Source organism: Sarcophilus harrisii, chromosome 2, assembly GCF_902635505.1.
Source record: "Sarcophilus harrisii chromosome 2, mSarHar1.11, whole genome shotgun sequence".
Taxonomy (NCBI): Eukaryota; Metazoa; Chordata; class Mammalia; order Dasyuromorphia; family Dasyuridae; genus Sarcophilus; species Sarcophilus harrisii.
This window is the reverse complement of record NC_045427.1, coordinates 316,842,497-316,861,241: the sequence shown is the minus strand read 5'-3', so window position 1 is coordinate 316,861,241 and position 18,745 is coordinate 316,842,497. Positions and strand designations below refer to the sequence as shown.

At 33.8% G+C, this 18,745-nt stretch overlaps 1 protein-coding gene across 4 annotated transcripts in view; it reads right to left on the bottom strand.

Annotated features, from left to right (window-relative positions):
* The window catches only part of LRRC9 (leucine rich repeat containing 9), a 184,250-nt gene that overhangs the window by 71,287 nt on the left and 94,218 nt on the right, over positions 1-18,745 (bottom strand). For all 4 annotated transcript variants that reach the window (XM_031952674.1, XM_031952676.1, XM_031952675.1 and 1 more), the window contains one exon: positions 16,248-16,370. In XM_031952674.1, the coding sequence (XP_031808534.1) occupies positions 16,248-16,370 (123 nt within the window). The remainder of the gene's footprint in view (positions 1-16,247; positions 16,371-18,745) is intronic.

Below are 18,745 nucleotides of genomic sequence, written 5' to 3'. Positions count from 1 at the left end.
AACTTTATATTTATCAGTATTGATTTTCACCTTATTAGATTGTCCAATGATTTAGCATATCCAGATACATTTGGATCCTGTCATCCAATGTGTTAACTATCCCTACTAACTTTATGCCATCTGTAAGTTTTATGAGAATAACATTTATGTCTTTAGACATGTTACTGATAAAAATGCTATATAGTACATGGATAAGCACAGATTCCTGGGTACCTCACTTCCTGCCATAATGACATTGGACCTTTAACAATACTCTTTGAGTCCACTAACAACTATCCTGTCCATCAGAGAAATAAGCTAGTTACAGGGGAAAGCTCTGCCCTGGAATAGGCATGTGTGTGTATATTTTATATGTGTGTGTGTATGAATATATGTACAAATACACACATACACTAACCTAAAAATATAATTCAAGTCCATTTTTCAGTTTTCCTGTTTAATTCAATGTGGTACTAACAAGTAAGAATAGGAATTACTGGTAAAGGAAAGATCTGTAGGAAGTAGAATGAAATAAAACTAAGACTGAGAACAAAAGTGAAAAGGATAATTCTAATTTGAACAAGTAAACATCATTTCCCCCCATGTACTCATTCATGGTATTGAAGAAGATACAAATGAGGAAATTTCAGTCCCTGTTCTCTAGGAAGTTATAATCCAGTGGAAATATGTATGACAGAATGTATAATTTGATGAAAAAACTTCCTCTATTAAGATAGGTCAGCAATTTCTCTGTGTAAGTGATATGTGGAGGATAACATTTGTCACAAGGAGACTAAAATCCAGGTTTTCCTGGTCCTGAGGCTAGCTTTCTATTCAGTCCATTGTTCTGCCCCCAGTTTCACTTAATAAGTAGAAGAGTAGATGTGGAGAATAACAAAGCAATGGAGAATGGAATTGGCTAATTATGGGATCTATATTAGAAAAGGAGAAAATGAAGTCAGAAAAAAGCCTGAGAAAGTATTGAAGTAAGGAGGACTTGATGAGGGCTAAGAATAGGTTTAATAGGATGACACCTAGGAAAGAGATAGAAGATTGGAGATTATGGTCAGACAGAATAATATCAAGAGTCTATAATTCAGTTTTCAAGGGAACACATGGATAATGATAAGATATAAGTGGGTAACCAATCTATTCCTATGTGTGGGTAAAGTAGAATAGCTTATATTATGGGACATAAAGGAGCTGAGGAATTGTGAGTTTGGGGAACTTAAAGGAGCAGCTAAGTGGAACATCAGATAGAGAACTGAGTCTGGGATAAGGAAGACATTAATTAAAATCTGAAAACTTGCTAACAAGTCACTTAACCCTTTTTGCTTCAGTTTCTTCATCGTTAAAATGAACTGAAGAAGCAAATGGCAAGTCACTCCAGTATCTTTGCCTAGAAAACCTCAAATCGGTGATCAAGAGCCGGTGTAACTGGAAAATAACAAAACAGCACAGTGCTACAAGCAACTCTCTTGAGATATTTGCCTATCTACAGTAACTATGATAGTTATGAGGTCCCTAGTGACCTTTCAGAGAAGTGTGTCAGTCAAATAGTAGGGAAGATTGGTTGCAAGGTTTTAAAAGTTTAATATGTGATAAATAAGGTGAGGTAGGTAAACATAAACTGCTTCTTATCAAGAGGTATGGAAGTGAAAGGGAAAAGAGAGGTGAGAGTATGACATAAAAGAAAGGTCACTCATTGTCTTTGAAGCAAAAGAACTGAGGTTCAAATCCCACTCTCTGACAGAACTTGTTTGATATCAGACATGACATTTAACCTTCCTGTGCTTCAATTTATTCATTTAGAGAATAAGAAGGTTGGAATAGATGGCCTCTGAGGTATCTTTAAACATCACATATGCTATAAATACAACATACATTGCCAGACACAACTACTGCATTAATTTGCTTGCTTAATTGTGTTGAGGTTATTCTAAACCAGAAAGTGAGAAAGAAAGGAAGTGTAATATGCTATATTTATTAGATTTGTTATGTTATAATCAAAAATATAAATTAATAAGGCCTGAAATTTTAACATTTCTAAAAACAACAAATTTTAATAAGAAAGTTGACACTTTAGGATACTTTTTGAGAAGATGGTGATATGAGAAGTCATAGAAAAAAAAACAGATCTCCCATATAAATCCCATTTAATATCTGAAAAGGACTTCTGAAAGGCCAATGCTAATACCCCATCACCTGAGGAATTACTAACTACAATATGGTACATGAATACAATAGAGTATTTCTGTGCCATAAGAAATGATGAATATTAAGACTCCAGGGAAGCATCGAAAACTTGAACTAATCCTTGCATAGCCTTGTGTTTCTGATTTTCTCCTCCTTCCCCTCACCTCCTATCCTGGATGGCACACAAGTCAATATATGTTAAACATGTTAAAATATATGTTAAATCCAATATGTAAAAACATATTTATATAATTCTCTTGCTACACAAGAGAAATCGGATCAAAAAAAGAAAGTAAATGAGTAAGAAAACAAAATGTAAGCAAACAACAACAAAAAGAGTGAGAATGTTATATTGTGATCCACATTCATTTCCCACGTTTTTTCTCTGGGTGTAAATGATCTCTTCATCATTAGAATTGGCATCAATCAGCTCATTGTTGAAGAGAGCCATGTCCATCAGAACTGATCATTGAATAGTCTTGTTGTTGCCATGTACAATGATCTCCTGGTTCTGTTCATTTCACTTAGCACCAATTCATGTAAGTCTTTTCAGGCCTCTCTGAAATCATCCAGCTGACCATTTCTTACAGAACAATGATGTTCTATAACATTCATATACTGTAACTTATTAGCCATTTCCCAACTGATGGGCATCCACGCAGCTTCCGGTTTCTTGCCACTACAAAAAGGGCTGCCACAAACATTTTTGCGCATGTGGGTCCTTTTCCTTTCTTTAAAATCTCTTTGGAATACAGACGCAATAGAAACACTGCTGGGTCAAAGGGTATGCACAGTTTCATAAATTTTTTTTAACATAATTCCAAATTGCTCTCCAGGATGGCTGGATTTGTTCACAGTTCCACCAACAATGTATTAGTGTCCCAGTTTTTCCACATTCCCTCCAACATTAGTCCTTGTCTTATCCTGTCATCTTAGCCAATCTGAGAGGTGTACAGTGATATCTCAGAGTTGTCTTAATTTGCATTTTCTGATCAATAGTGATTTAAGGCACCTTCTCATATGAGAAGGTTTTAGAAATAGTTTTAATTTCTTCATCTGAAAATTTAGTCTGTTCATATCCTTTGACCATTTATCAACTGGAGAATGGCTTGGATTCATATAAATTTGAATCAATTCTCTATTTTAAAAATGAGGCCTTTATCAGAATCCTTAAATCTAAAAATGATTTCCCAATTTATTGCTTCCCTTCTGATCTTGTCTGCACTAGGTTTGTACAAAACCTTTTTAACTTAATATAATCAAAATTGTGTATCTAGTGTTCAGTTATGAGTTCAAGTTCTACTTTGGACAAAAATTCCTTCCTCCTCCACAAATCTGAGAGGTAAACTATCCTATGTTCCTCTAATTTGTTTATAATATCACTCTTTATGTCTAAATCATGAACCCATTTAGATCTTATCTTGGTATGTGGTGTTAGGTATAGGTCACACCCTAATTTCTTACATTTAATTTTACAATTTTCCCAACAGTTTTTGTCAAATAGTGAGGTCTTATCCCAAAAGCCGGGATCTTTGGGTTTGTCAAACACTAGATTGCTATAGTTATTGCCTATTTTGTTCTGTGATCCTAATCTATTCCACTGATCAACTACTCTATTTCTTAGCCAGTATCAAATGGTTTTGATGACTGCTGCTTTGTAATATAGTTTTAGGTCTGGCACAGCCAGGGCACCTTTATTAGCAATTTTTTTCATTATTTCCCTTGAAATTCTTGACCTTTTGTTATTCCAGATGAACGATGTTACTATTTTTTCCTAGATCTGTAAAATAATTTCTTGGGAGTTTGATTGATATAGCACTAAATAAGTAGATTAATTTAGGTAATATTGCCATTTTAATATTGCCATCTCTTGGCCTATCCATGAGCACTTGACATTTTCCCAACTGATTAGGTCTGACTTTATTTGTGTGAAAAGTGATTTATAGTTGTATTCATATAGTTCCTGACTTTCCCTTGGCAGATAGATAGCCAAATATTTTATACTATTCAACAGTTACTTTGAATGAAATTTCGTTTTGTATCTCTTGCTGCTGGACTTGGTTGGTAATATATAAAAATGCTGATAATTTATGTGTATTTATTTTGTATCCTACCACTTTGCTAAAGTTGTGAATTGTTTCTAGTAGCTTTTTAGTTTCTCTAGGATTCTCTATGTATACCATCATATCATCTGCAAAGAGTGATAATTTGGTTTCCTCATGATCTACTCTAATTCCTTTAACCTCCTTTTCTTCTCTTATTTCCAAAGCTAACATTTCTAACACAATATTGAACAGTAATGGTGATAACAGGCAATCTTGTTTCACTTTTGATCTTATTGGGAATGGTTCTAATTTGTCCTCATTACATATGATGCTTGCTGATGGTTTTAAATAGATGCTACTGAACATTTTATGGAAAAGTCCATTTATTCTTATACTCCATGTTTTTAATAGGAATGGGTGTTGGATTTTATCAAATGCTTTTTCTGCATCTATTGAGATAATATGATTTTTGTTGGCTTGACTATTGATATAGTCAAAACTATAAAACTATGCTAATAGTTTTCCTAATATTGAACCAGCCCTGCATTCCTTGTATAAAACCTATTTGGTCATAGTGTATTATCCTGGGGATGACTTTCTGTAATCTTGTTATGAATATTTTATTTAAGATTTTTGCATTAATGTTCATTAGGGAAATTGGTCTATAATTTTCTTTCTCTGTTTTCACCCTATCTGGTTTAGCCATCAGTACCATATCTGTGTCATAAAAGGAATGTGGTAGGACTCCTTCTTTCCCTATCTTTTCAAGTAGTTTTTATAGTATTAGAATTAATTGTTCTTTGAATGTTTGGTAGAATTCACATGTAAATCCATCTGGCCCTGAAGATTTTTTCTTAGGGAATTGATTAACAGCTTGTTCTATTTCTTTTTCTAAAATGGGGCTACTTAAATAATTTATCTCCTCTTCTGTTAACCTGGGCAATCTATTTTGTAGATATTCCTCCATTTCTTTTAGATTATCAAATTTACTGGTTTATAGTTGGGCAAAATAACTACTAATTATTCCTCTAGTTTTCTCTTCATTGGTGAAAAGTTCTCCCTTTTCATTTTTGAGACTAACAATTTGATTTTCTTTCCTTTTTCTATTCAAATTAACTAAAGGTTTATCTATTTTATTTTTTTAAATAAAACCAACTATTTATTGATCCAATAGTTTTATTTTCATTTTTATTAATCTCCCCTTTTATTTTCAGAATTTCAAATTTGGCATTTAATTGAGGGTTTTTAATTTGTTCTTTTTCTAGCTTTTTTAGTTGTAAGTCCAATTCATTGATCTTCTCTTTCTCTATTTTATGCAAGTGAGCATCTAGAGATATAAAATATTCCCTTATAACCATATCATACCTAACTTTTCTAACATTTTGTTTGCCTCTTTAATTTCTTTCTTATTTATTTTGTGGTTCAATTTATCTAGTTCTGAAAGAGCAAAGTTGAGATCCCCCATTAGTATAGTTTTGCTGTCTATTTCTTCTTGCATCTCTGAACTTCTTCTCTAGGAATTTGGATGCTATACCACTTGGTGCATATATGTTTAATATTGATATTGCTTCATTATCTATGGTATCTTTTAGTCAAATATAGTTTCCTTCCTCATATCTTTTAATTAGATCTATCTTTGCTTTTACTTGATCTGAGATCAGGATTGCTAAATCTGCTTTTTTTCTCCACCTGAAGCATAAAAGATTCTGCTTCAGTTCTTTACCTTCCCCTTATATGTATCACTATGCTTTAAATGTGTTTCTTGCATATTGTAGGATTCTAGCTTTTAATCCAGTCTGCTATTTTTTTATGGGAGAGTTTATCCCATTCCCATTCACAGTTAAAATAACTAATTCTGTATTTCCTGCCATCTTATTTACCCTAAGTTATGCTTTTCTTTTTCCTTTTCCCCTTCCCTTCTCCTCAGTATTTTGCTTTTGCTGACCATCTCTGTCAAACAGTCCTCCCCCTTTTAGCGCCCCTCCTCCCTTTTTACACCTTTCCCCTAATTCTTCTGAATTCCCTTCTATTAGTCTTTCCCTTTCTTTACCCCCTTTCCCTCCCATTTCCCTATAACGTGAGACAAGTTTCTCTGTGAAACCAAATATGTCTGATATTCTTAGAGCCAAATCTGATGAGAGTAAGATTCACACAATGGTCACCTCCCCCTCCTTTCTTTCCCTCAATTATAATAGGTTTTCTTAATTTGTCTTTTTCCCTGTGTTTCCAGTACAATCCCATTTCCACCACTAGTTTCTTTTTCATATTATCAAAATAAAATCAAATTATTCTCACATTCTCTAAGTATACCCATAACAGAAATACAGTTCTCAAAGAGTTCTTTCCTTTTTACCTTTTTATGCTTCTCTTGAGGTCTATGTTTGGAGATCAATTTTTTTTGTTCAGTTCTGCTCATTAGAAATATGTGAAATTCACCTATATCATTGAATGTTCATCTTCTTTCCTGAAAGATCATGCTCATTTTAATTGGATAGCTTATTCTTGGCTGTAATCCAAGTTCTTTGGCCTTTCCGAATATCAGATTCCAGGCCCTTCCATCCTTTAAGGTGGAAGCTGCTAGGTCCTGGGTAATCCTAATTGTGGCTCCTTGGTATTTAAATTGTTTCTTTCTGGCTGATTTCTTTTCCTTGGTGTGATAGTTCTGAAATTTAGCCATGATATTCCTTGGGGATTTAATTTTGCGATCTCTTTAAGAGTGATCAATGAATTAATTCTTTTGATGGCTATTTTACCTTCTGATTCTAAAATATCAGGGCAGTTTTCTTTTATGATTTTCTGTAAGATTAATGTCTAGGTTCTTTTTTTCATCATGGCTTTCAGGAAGTCCAATAATCCTTAAGTTGTCTTTCCTAGATCTATTTTCCAAGTTGGTTGTTTTTCCTATGAGATATTTCATATTTTCTTCTATTTTTTCTTTCTTTCTTTTTTTGCTTTTGTTTTACTGATTCTTGAAGTCAATTATTGAGTCATTCACTTCCATTTAATTTTTTTCCATTTCACAAATTGGTATTTTTTAGGGCATTATATGCTTTTTCCATTTCTCTTTGCAATGATCTTATTTCATTTCCCTATTTTTCTTTTAACTCTCTTTTAAAATTCTTTATGCAATCTTCCATGAAAGCCTTGTGAAATGGGGACCAGCTCATGCCTCCTTATGGGCCTTCATCTGGAGTTTAGGAACCTCAGGATTTGAGGTCTGTTTTTTTCTCTCCTCATAAAAGCTGTCTATGGTGAGAGTTCTTTTTTTTTTAATTCATTTTTTTTTTTAAGGCTTGAGGTCAGTTCAATGCAGAGGAGCAAACAGCTGCTTTAATTTGTCCTGGAAGTTTTGCTGATTGATTTCCAGTGCTGGGTAATAGCATCTATCTCCAGTGTTCTTCTGGGGCTCAGTGGTTTACAATTTGCCTTTTGTAGCAAATCTGTCAAACCACCTGCTTGAAACCAGGACAAAAAGGCCTAAGAGTCTCACAGAAGATTCCCAGGAACCTGGAAGCTGCAATTCTCTGACTCCTGGCCCCAGCTTCTTGTTCTAGTCTCCCTGTATTGCAATTTGGGCCTGGCAGACTGTCTCCCTGCCCATTTGAAACAGACCTGTTTTGAAGCTCTTCCAAGCTATCTTCTTCTAGAAATTTGTTGTACTCCAAATATTTGTGGGTTCTTTAACTCCACAACTTAGAGGCTTAATTTGCTGTTGGTTTGAGAGAAGGTCGGAGGAAGTCACAGATATTTTGTCTCTTTGCTGTCTTGACTCCATCCCCTCCACCCCTCCAGCATTTTGGTTTTACATTCTAAAATAGGTTCCATAATAAACAGAATTGATTGTGGGATTTCTTAGAGATTATAATAATTATACGCAATATGGTCATACAACTCTACAATAAATTTATGAAAATCTTGGTGATGTTGATTATAGTGCTACTTTTACGTTTATCTCTGCACCTTTACTTACTCCTTTTGATCATATTAAGAGCAATCTGGAACTCTGCATAAAAGGCTATAAAACTGTGTGTTCCCTTTGACCCAGTAGTGCCATTACTGGATCTGTATCCCAAGGATTAATCTTGTTTCTATTGTTTTTTTTTTGTTTTTTTTTTTTTGTGCACAAACTTTTTAATTTAATGTAATCAAAGTTGTCCATTTTGTCTTTCATAATGTTCTCTAGTTCTTCTTTGGTCATAAATTCTTCCCTTCTCCAAATATCTAATAGGTAAATTATCCCTTGTTCTAATAATTTGTTTATGGTATCATCCTTTATGCCCAAATCATGTATCCATTTTGACCATATTTTTGTATGGGGTGTGAAATGTATGTCTGTGCCAAGTTTCTGACATATTATTTTCCAGTTTTCCCAACAATTTTTGTCAAATAGTGACTTCTTATTCCAAAAATTGGAGCTTGGGGGTCTATCAAATATTAGATTGCTATAGGCCTTGCTTATTGTGTTGCTGTATCTAATATTCCACTGACCCTCCACTCTTATTTCTTAGCCAGTACCAAATGGTTTTGATGACTGCTGCTTTATAATATAGTTTGAGGTTTGATACTGCTAAGCCACTATCCTTTGTGTTTTTTAAATTAATTTCCTTTTTGTTTTTCCAGATGAATTTTGTTATTTTTTCTAGTTCTGTAAAATAATGTTTTGTCAGTTTGATTGGTATAGCACTGAACAAGTAGAATAATTTATGCAGAATTGTCATTTTTATTATATTAGCTTGGCCTAATCATTGTTTAGATCTGATTTTGTGTGAGAAATATTTTGTGATTGTGTTCATATAGTTCTTGGGTTTGTCTTGGCAGGTAGGCCCCCAAGTATTTTGTCTACAGTAATCTTTTTCTATCTTTTGTGGATGGGTTTTGTCAGAAATATATAGAAATACTGATAATTTATGTGGGCTTATTTTATATCCTGAAATTTTACTAAAGCTATGAATTGTTTCCAGTAAATTTTTGGATAATTTTCTAGGATTCTCCAAGTATATCATCATATCATATGCAAAGAATTATAATTTTATTTCCTCATTGCCTATTCTAATTGCTTTAATTTCCTTTTCTTTTCTTATTGCTAAAGCCAACATTTCTAGTACAATGTTGAATAACGGTGATAATGGGCATCCTTGTTTCACCCCAATCTTACTGGGAATGAGTCCAGATTCTTTCTATTACAAATAATTCTTGCTGTTGATTTTATATACACATTGATTATTGTTTTAAGGAAAGCTCCCTTTACCCCTATACTCTGTAGTGTTTTTAATGGAAATAGGTGCTGTATTTTGTAAAAAGTGTTTTCTGTATCTATTGAGATTATCAAATGATTTTTGCTGTTTTTGTTAATGATATGGTTGATAATGGTAATAGTTTTCCTGTTATTGAACCAGTCCTGCATTCCTGGTATAAATCCCATTTGGTCATAGTGTATGTATTATCCTGCTGATAAGTTGCTGTTATCTCTTTACTAATATTTTATTTTAAAATTTTGCATCAATATTCTTTAGGAAGATTGGATTGTAATTTTCTTCCTCATTTTGGTCCTTCCAGATTTAGGTATCAGTGCCATATTTGTGTCATAGTAGGAATTTGGTAGTATTCCTTCCTTACCTATTTTTCCAAATAATTTACACAGTATTGGAATTGTTCTTTAAATATTTGACAGAATTCACTTGTGAATCCATTTGGCTCTGGGAATTTTTTCTTAGTGAGTTTATTGATGACTTATTCAATTTCTTTTTTCTAAAATATTTAAATTTTTAATTTCTTCTTCTGTTAACCTGGGGAGTTTATATTTTTGTAAATATTTATCCATTTTGGTTAGATTATCAGACTTGCTGCCACAGAGTTGGGCAACATAGCTCCTAATTATTTCTTTAATTTCTTTTTCACTGATGGTAAGTTCCCTTTTTTCATTTTTGACGCTGATTTTTTTTTTTTCTTTTTCTGATCAAATTAGCCAAAGGTTTATCCATTTTATTAGTTTTTTCATAAAACCAATTCTTAGTTTTGTTTATTAGTTCAATAGTTTTCTTAGTTTCTATTTTATTAATCTCTCAAGTTTCAAAATTTCTAATTTGGTATTTAATTGGAGGTTTTAAACTTGCTCTTTTTCAAACTTTTTTAGTTGCTTGCCTAATTCATTGATCTCCTCTTTATTATATTTATATAGCTATTTAGAGAGATGAAATTTCCCCTAAGAACTGGTTTGGCTGCATTCCATAGGTTTTGGTGTGTTGTCTCATTATTGTCATTTTCTTGAATGAAATTATGGATTGTTTCAGTGATTTATTTTTTGATCCACTTATTCCTTAGAATTAAATTATTTAATTTCCAATTGGTTTTTAGTCTATCTTTCCCTGGCCCTTTATGAATATAATTTGTATTGCATTATGTCTGAAAAGGAAGCATTTACTATTTCTGCATATTTGCCTTTAATTGTGAGGTTTTTATGCCCTAATACATGGTCAAATTTTGCATAGGTGCCATGTACTGATGAGAAAAAGGTATATTCCTTTCTACCCCTATTAAATTTTCTTCAGAGGTCTATCATATCTAGGTTTTCTAGGATCCTATTAACCTCCCTTGTTTCTTTCTTGTTCATTTTGTGATTAGATTCATCTGATTTTAAGAAGGGAGAGTTGAGGTCTCTTACTAGAATAGTTTTGCTGCCTATTTCTTCCTCTAACTGGCTTAAAATCTTCTCTAGGAATTTGCCTGCTCTACCACTTGGTGTATACATATTTAGTATCATTACTACATCATCATTCATAGTACCCTTTATCAATATGTACTTTATTTTTTACTTTTGCTTTATCTGAGATCAGAATTGCTACTCCTGCTTTTTTTTTTTTATTTCAGCTGAAGTGTAATAAATTCTGTTCCAGCCTTTTACATTTATTGTGAATGTGTCTCTGTGTCAAGTGTGTTTCTTGTAAACAACATATTATAGGATTCTGTTTTTCAATTCACTCTGCTTCTGTTTTATGGGAGAGTTCATTCCATTCACATTAACAGTTTTGATTACTAGCTCTGTATTTTCCTGCATCCTATTTTCTTCCCTGAATATATTTTTATTTTCTCTTTCCACTCTGTCCTTAGTCCTATGTTTTTTTTTTACCCACCCCACCCAGTATCTTATCTCATCACTTTTTCCTCCTTTCTCTTACTAGTGTTTTATTTAATCCACTCCACGTACTACCTTATTTTCTATCAGCCCTTCCCTCCTCCTTTTACCCTTTTCCCTAGTGTTTTTGTCCTCTTTTCTATCCTATCCCTCCCTTTTCTTTTCCTCTTTCTCCTCTCCTACTTCTTTATAGGGTTAGATAAATTTCTGTATCCAACTGAATAATTAAGTTATTCTCTCTTAGAACCAAAACCGATGAGATCAAGCTTCAGACAATGCTCTTTCCTTTCCCTCCCTCAATTGTAATAAATCTCTTGCACCTTTTCATATGAACTAATTGTCCCATTATAATTCCCCCTTTTCTTTTTTTCCAGTATAGACCTTTTTCTACCCCTTAATGTCTTTTTCTTTGATATCATATCAGAGGCCATTTACAACCACATTCTTAGTCCATGTGATGCCCCACCTTATCTGCTCCAATGTCAGATACAGTTTGCAAGAGTTACAGATATTATTTTTCTATCTAGGGATGTAAGTACTTTAATCTTTAACACATGTATTTTCCCCTGTTTACCTTTATATGGTTCTCTTGAATCTTGTGTTTGTAGATTATATTTTCTGTTTCATTCTGGTTTTTTCAGTAGAAATGACTGAAAGTTTCTTACTTCACTGAAGCTCCATCTCCTCCCCAAGATAATGCTAAATCTTGCTGGGTAGTTAATTCTTGGTTGTAACCCCAGGTCCTTTGTCTTCTGGAATATGGTATTTCAGGCCTTCTATTCCTTTATTGTAGAAGCTGTCAGATCCTGGGTAATCCTGACTGTTGGTCCTTTATATCTGAATTATTTTTTCTGTCAGCTTGCAGCACTTTTTCCTTGAGATTATAGTTTTGCAGTTTTCACAACAATGTTCCTTGGGATTTTCCTTGTGGGATCTTTTTCCAAAGGTGATTGTTGCATTTTTTTTCTATGATCTTTCAATTCCATCTCTGTTTCTAGAATATTGGGACAATTTTCCTTAATGACCTCTTGTACATTTCTAGCCAGGCTCTTTCTTTGGTCATGGCCTTCAGTTAGGCCAATACTTTTTAAACTGTCTCTTTTGGATCTATTTTTCAGACCAGCTATTTTGCTATTGAGGTATTTTATATTTTCTTCCATTTTTTCCCTCTTTTTAGTTTGATTCTTACTGTCTCACAAAGTAATTAGCTTCCATTTGCCCTGTTCTAGTTTTTAACGTATGATTTTCTTCACTTTTATATCTCTTTTTCCATTTGATTTATTGTACTTTTTAAGTTGTTTTCATCAGACAAATTGTTTTCTTTCTTTTTCTAAACTGTTGACTCTCTCATACTTACCTTTCTCATTTCCTTTCTCATTTTTTTCTTCTACTTTCTTATTTGCCTTTTGAAGTCTTTTATGAACATTTCCAAAAAGCCTCTTTGGGTTTGAGACAAATTTATCTCACTCTTTGAGATTTATTCTGTGAACATTCTGTCCTTGTCTAAGTTTGTGTTTTGGTTTGCCCTGCCACCATAGTGGTTTTCTATGTTCAAGGGTTTTTTTTTTTTCCTGTTTCTTCCTCATTCTCTTTCTCCTCCTCCTTCTCCTTCTCCTTCTTTGCTTTTATAGTCGAGCTCTGCTCCTGGGATATAAAGGGCACTGTCCCAAGCTTCTTGTGCAGCTTTGAGGCTTGGTTTTGAGCCCAAAGGCTCCTTTAGCTTTATCTACTTTGTTCAGGATACAGCCTGGTTTCCCAGGGTTTACTTTCTGAGCTGGGGCTGGAAGCTGCCCCACTGATATTTTCCTCTACTGAGCCAGGGCTGAGCATCTTAGACACACACACACACACACACACACACACACACTCTTACCTGTATGTAAACATGCATCTAATACAATATTAGTATGGCTGACATGTAGATTTCTCTTGATTGAATCTTTAAGTTTGACTTTGTCTAAAATTACTAGATGTACATTTTTTTTCCTTAATAAATTCTACTGCTGATCCTTATAGTGTTTGTGTATATCTCATTCTTTCCTAAACCTAAGTCTTCTGCTTTAATTCTGCTCCTTAAGTTACCTTGCTATTATTTAATCTTCCTCCACCCATTGATCCCTCCCTTGTCTTCTTCTCCTATCCTTTGCTTTTCTCTCTTTCCATCCCTCTCCCTTTATTTCTTTATAGATTTTGGAGCGTGCGCATATGTAGTGCTGCCTGTTTAACCCATTCCTGATGTGAGTAGGTTTTTCAGGACTATGAACCTTCTCCCCCCTCTAATGCCTCTGTGTCTATTCTTCTGTACCTCATTCATATAACATAATTACTATTTTTACCTTTTTCTAGGGGGTTTGCTTTTTTTAAGAGTCTACTCAACAATGTTCCGATCTTTCTTTTGTGCTATCCAATTGCTGATATCAATCTTAGACATATGGTATACATTTCCATGTAAAAAACAATTTGTCCATGTTAAGTTTCTTGAAATTGATATTTGCACTTATATGTTAAAATTTTCTAGTGAGTTCAGGTTTGGTTGAAATAAAGTCTTGAAAATCTGCAAGTCTGCTGAACGTCCATTTTTTTCAGTCAATATTATAATTTTGCTGTATATGCACATTTTTGGCTCCAGGTCTAGTTCTTTTGATTGCCAGTATATATGATTCCAGGACTTGTGATCTTTTATTGTCCTATATAATTCTAATTGTAGCTCCAGCATATTTGAATTTTTTTTCTTGTTTCTTGCAGAATTTTCTTTTTAATCTGGGGGTTTTGAAATGTGGCCATAATATTCCTATGTGTTTTCCACAAAGGATCTCTCTGAGGTGATGATCAGTGGGTTTTTTTTTTCTATTGCTACTTTCCCCTCATGTTCTATCATTTCGGGCCAATTTTCTTGCATTATTTCTTGTAATGCTGTGTCAAGGTTCTTTTTTTGGTGACAGCTTTCAAGTAGACCAATTATTCTTATATTTTCTCTTATTGATCTATTCTCTAGATCTGTTATTTTTCTTATGTTTCAAATTTTGTTCTATTTTTTCATTCTTATATATTCTATTTTGTTATTTATTGTCTCTTATAGCTTCACTGGCTTCCCCTTGGCTAATTCTAATTTTCAAGTAATTATTTTCATCTTTAAGACTCTAGAAGTATCTCCTTTTCTAGTTGATTATTTTCTTTTCATTATCTTTTTTTCTTAGATTTTTAAATTTTTTATTTTGTCTTCAATGTTTATCATTTGATATTTAAATTCTTTTTTGAATTCTTTCTAGACAGACAGCCATTTAATATTACTCTTTGAGAAGATGCTTTTTTTTTTTTTTTTTTTTTTTTTTTTTTTTAGTGTCGTCCTCTGAAAATGAAACCCAATTTTTCCCAATTTCCATAGTAGGTTTTTTTTTTTTTTTATGGTTGAGTTCTTTTCTTCTTTGCAAGTTCATTTGTTTTTTTTTTTAAACAAAAAGTAATATTGTAAGCACTTCTAATTGTGGGGTGGGGGGAATGGTGCTTCTAGTTTCACTTCAACTCTCTCCTCTGAACTAGAACCCAAAAAAAAGAACTCCCTCCTCCCATAAGTGCCCTCAGATAGCAATATCCCTGCCCCATTGCTTTTGCACTCCCAGTGTGCTGGTTCTTTCTAGCCCAAAGCCTTGTCCTTGTATTACAGCTGGGCCTAGCATTACTAATCAGCAGAGATTCCCTCAGTCTTTCCAGACTCAGACCTTTACTGTCAGGAAGTGAAAGTTTCTTTGGTTCCTGCTGAGGCTCCACTCAAACCCAGGTAACCAGAGGAGTCCCCACTTGGTGTTTCTGTGGATCCAACCCAGAGGTGTTTGTACTTCACATGGGTTAATCCCAGCCTGAAGTGTTTCTTCCAGTCTTCTTGGGCTGTCCCAGAAGGACCTCTTTCCTGCCTCAAGTCTTCTTGATTTTTCACCAGTCTATGTTCACCCTGAGATGCAAATTTTCATCTTTCATGACCTCATCTGGGTTATCTTGGCAAGGGTACTAGAGTGCTTTGCCATTTCCTTCTCCGGCCCATTTTGTAGATGAGGAACTAGGGCAAACAGAATTAAGTGATTCGCCCAGGGTCACATAGATAGTGAGGGTCTGAAAACTTTTGTTGTTCAGTCATATCTGATTCTTTGTGATGCCATCTAGGAGGTTTCTGGCAAAGATACTGGAGTTGTTTGCCATTTCCTTCTTCAGTTCATTTTAAGATCAGGACACTGAATCAAACAGAGTGAAGTGGCTTGCCCAGGGTCACCCAGTTAGTGAGTGTCTGACTGAGGCTGGGTTTGAAGTCAGGAGGATGAATCTTTATGATTCCAGGTCTGATAACCACTACTAAAGTAAAGATTATCCTTTATAAAAACTAATTGATGACAGGTGTTTAAATGAAATTGGGTGCTAGGCATTGGCATCTAATATGGCATTTAATATCTAGTGAGGATTTAAGCAGATAGCAGAATAGAAAAAGGATTCACCAACTCCTCAGGGTTATCTGCTGGAACCTCAAGAGACAAATATAGAAACCTGGTCCTGGGACAGTTGGCGAGTGTACTTGTTAAATCAACACACACATACATGCATAACATACATATTTACATGCTACATAGATATATTACATATTATAGTCTGACATATAGTAAATGCTTAATAATTGCTGTCTTCCTAAAATATGTATATATTTTATCATCTATAATGCTATATATTCACACATAAATATTCACAATTTTAAAGCACTTCTAAAATTTGTTTTATAGGCTTACATTTTTCTAAACTTCAAAAGGATGGTTGTTAAGAGTACAAAGGTAGTCAGGTTCAAGATGATTATTATAGCTAATAAATTTGAAAATACATGATTTGGATCAAATGTTGTAGTAAAAACAACTCACTACTGAGATTCCATCCAATGCTTTGAGATCTGGGAGGTGGAAGAGCACAAACAACCGGTAGTTTTCTTGATTCCATACTATAAGATTTCCACACAAATCTAAAATGACCAGATTGTATAAACCCTTGCAAAAAAAAGAAAAAAGAAAAAAGAAAAAAAAAAAAGCACATTTTGAATTGACATAAAATGGCTATGTAATTTTTATTTATTTCCCTGAAAAAGGTCATTAAAACTGATTTTGAATTGCTAATTAATTCTGTAACCAATTCAGTAACCATGAGGGATTATCATATATATTTGCTTCAATAACTTTCTTAGGTTATTAGGGTTTCTTCCCTGCATTTAATACTTCACAACTGGAAACACCAAAATGGGAAGGGGATAGCAATAATTACCATAAAGATTAGTTGAAGAAACTAATGGTGAAGTTTAATTGCAGAAGAGGAAGATTTAGGGAAAATATGATCATTGTTTTCAAATATTTGAAGGTCTGTGATATGAAAGAGGGATTACACTTTTTTTTTTTTTTTGATTGAGTACAAAAAGCAGAACTAGGAGCAATGACTGGAATTTACAGAGAGGAAAGTTTCAACTTCATCGAAGAGTAAGAGTAGTGGATATAAATTCACAAATGAAAGGGCCAAGAATTCTGGCTGAGAGGGGAGTAAACAATTATCTTACACTCAGCCTACTCATTTATATGGATAACTAGGAATCACTAATTCTCAAAAAGTTAGAAACCCCAAACTTCTAGAACTGATTGGAATTCGTAAGCAAATTATCATGAATAAGTTTGTAGCTAATCTTCAGAGATGAAAATTTGGAGATTATATTGGATGTTTACTATAAACTAGAGGCAGGTCTCAGTTCACAAGAAACAAGCCCTGTATCAGGAAAGTAGCAAAGTGATCAAACCTAAAGACCTTAGGTGGGACAACCTTTGTCTTTATTCTAAAAAACTTGGTACCAAGGGCCAAAAATCTACTGTTAGGTGGATAGGAAAGTTTCTGAGTTCAGATAGGGAACTTTTTAGCTTTTTTATGTGTTTGTGTTTTAAAAGATCTAGTTTAAAAAACGCTGAACCAAACAAATATGGCAGTACCTATGGCTAGAATGTGGAAGGCAGAAGAGAATATACTTAAGCAGAATACTTGCCCAGAATCCCATGGGAGCTAAAAGACCCACATTCAGCTGATACTATATCCTTTTCCCTTTTTATGATTTTTTTTTGGATACAGACCTAATAGTGGTACTGCTCGCAGAGTTTTATAGGCCCTTTTGGGCTATATATAAATATTTTTTCCTTTGATTTTCAGAATTTTTAATTTTGGTATTTAATGCACTATTTTTTTCTCTAGCTTTTTTTTTTTTGTATGCCCTATTCATTGATCTTTTCTTTCTCTATTTCATTCATGAAAGCATTTGGAAATATAAAATATACTTTAAGAACTACTTTGGCTATATCCCATACATTTTGGTTTGTTGATTCATTATTAATTATTTCTATGATTTATTGTTTAACCTATTCATTCTTTCCGAATAGATTAGTTTCCAATTAATTTTTAGTCTATCTTTCCAAGGTCTCTTTTATACATAATTTTTACTGCAACATGATCTGAAAAAATGCATTTAATATTTCTGCTTTTCTGTATGATTGTGAGGGTTTTAATTCCCTAATAGATGGTCAATTTTTGTGTAGGTACCATATACCACAGAGAAAAAATAAATTCTTTTCTATCCTGGCATTTAATCTACTGTTATTCTCTTCCATTTTATGGGAGAACTCATCCCATTCATGATTGTTGAGTATTTCCCTTTATTCTAGTTTTCCCCATTTATACTTTTCTCTCTCCTTTCACTCTGTCCTTCCTCACTAGTGTTTTATTTCTGACCACCACCTCCTACACTCTGCCCTCATTTCTATCAGCCCCTCACTTTCCTTTCTTTCCCTCCCTTTCTCCTCTTATTTCCCTCTAGGGTAAAATAAATTTTTTTATGCAACTGAGTGTATTTGTTACTTCCTCTTTGAGTGAAATCCAATGAGAGAGTAAGGTTCAAACAATGCTTACTCCTTCCTTCAAGGATGCCTCAATTATTCATCTCTACAAAACCAAAGGAAATAGACTATCCTGTGATAATCACAGGGAGCTCTCTTTTTTAGTCATTTCTGGCAAGATTCTCACCAGAGTTCTCCTCAATAGGCTGATCCTACACTTGGAAGGTCAACTACCCAAGAACTAGTGTGGCTTCAGAGGGGCTGAGGAAGACTTGATATGATGTTTGCTGAAATTCAAGAAGCAGAACAAAAGTCTGTATACAACATTTGTAGATCTGACCAAGGCCTTTGATATTGTCAGTTGTGAGGGTTTATGGAAAATTATGTCAAAATTTGGTTGCCCAGAGAAATTCATAAGTAGAGTAATTAATTTCATGATGGTATGCTTTCCCAATCCTGAACAGTGCACATGGCTCTCGAGCTTTCCCAGTCACCAATGAGTG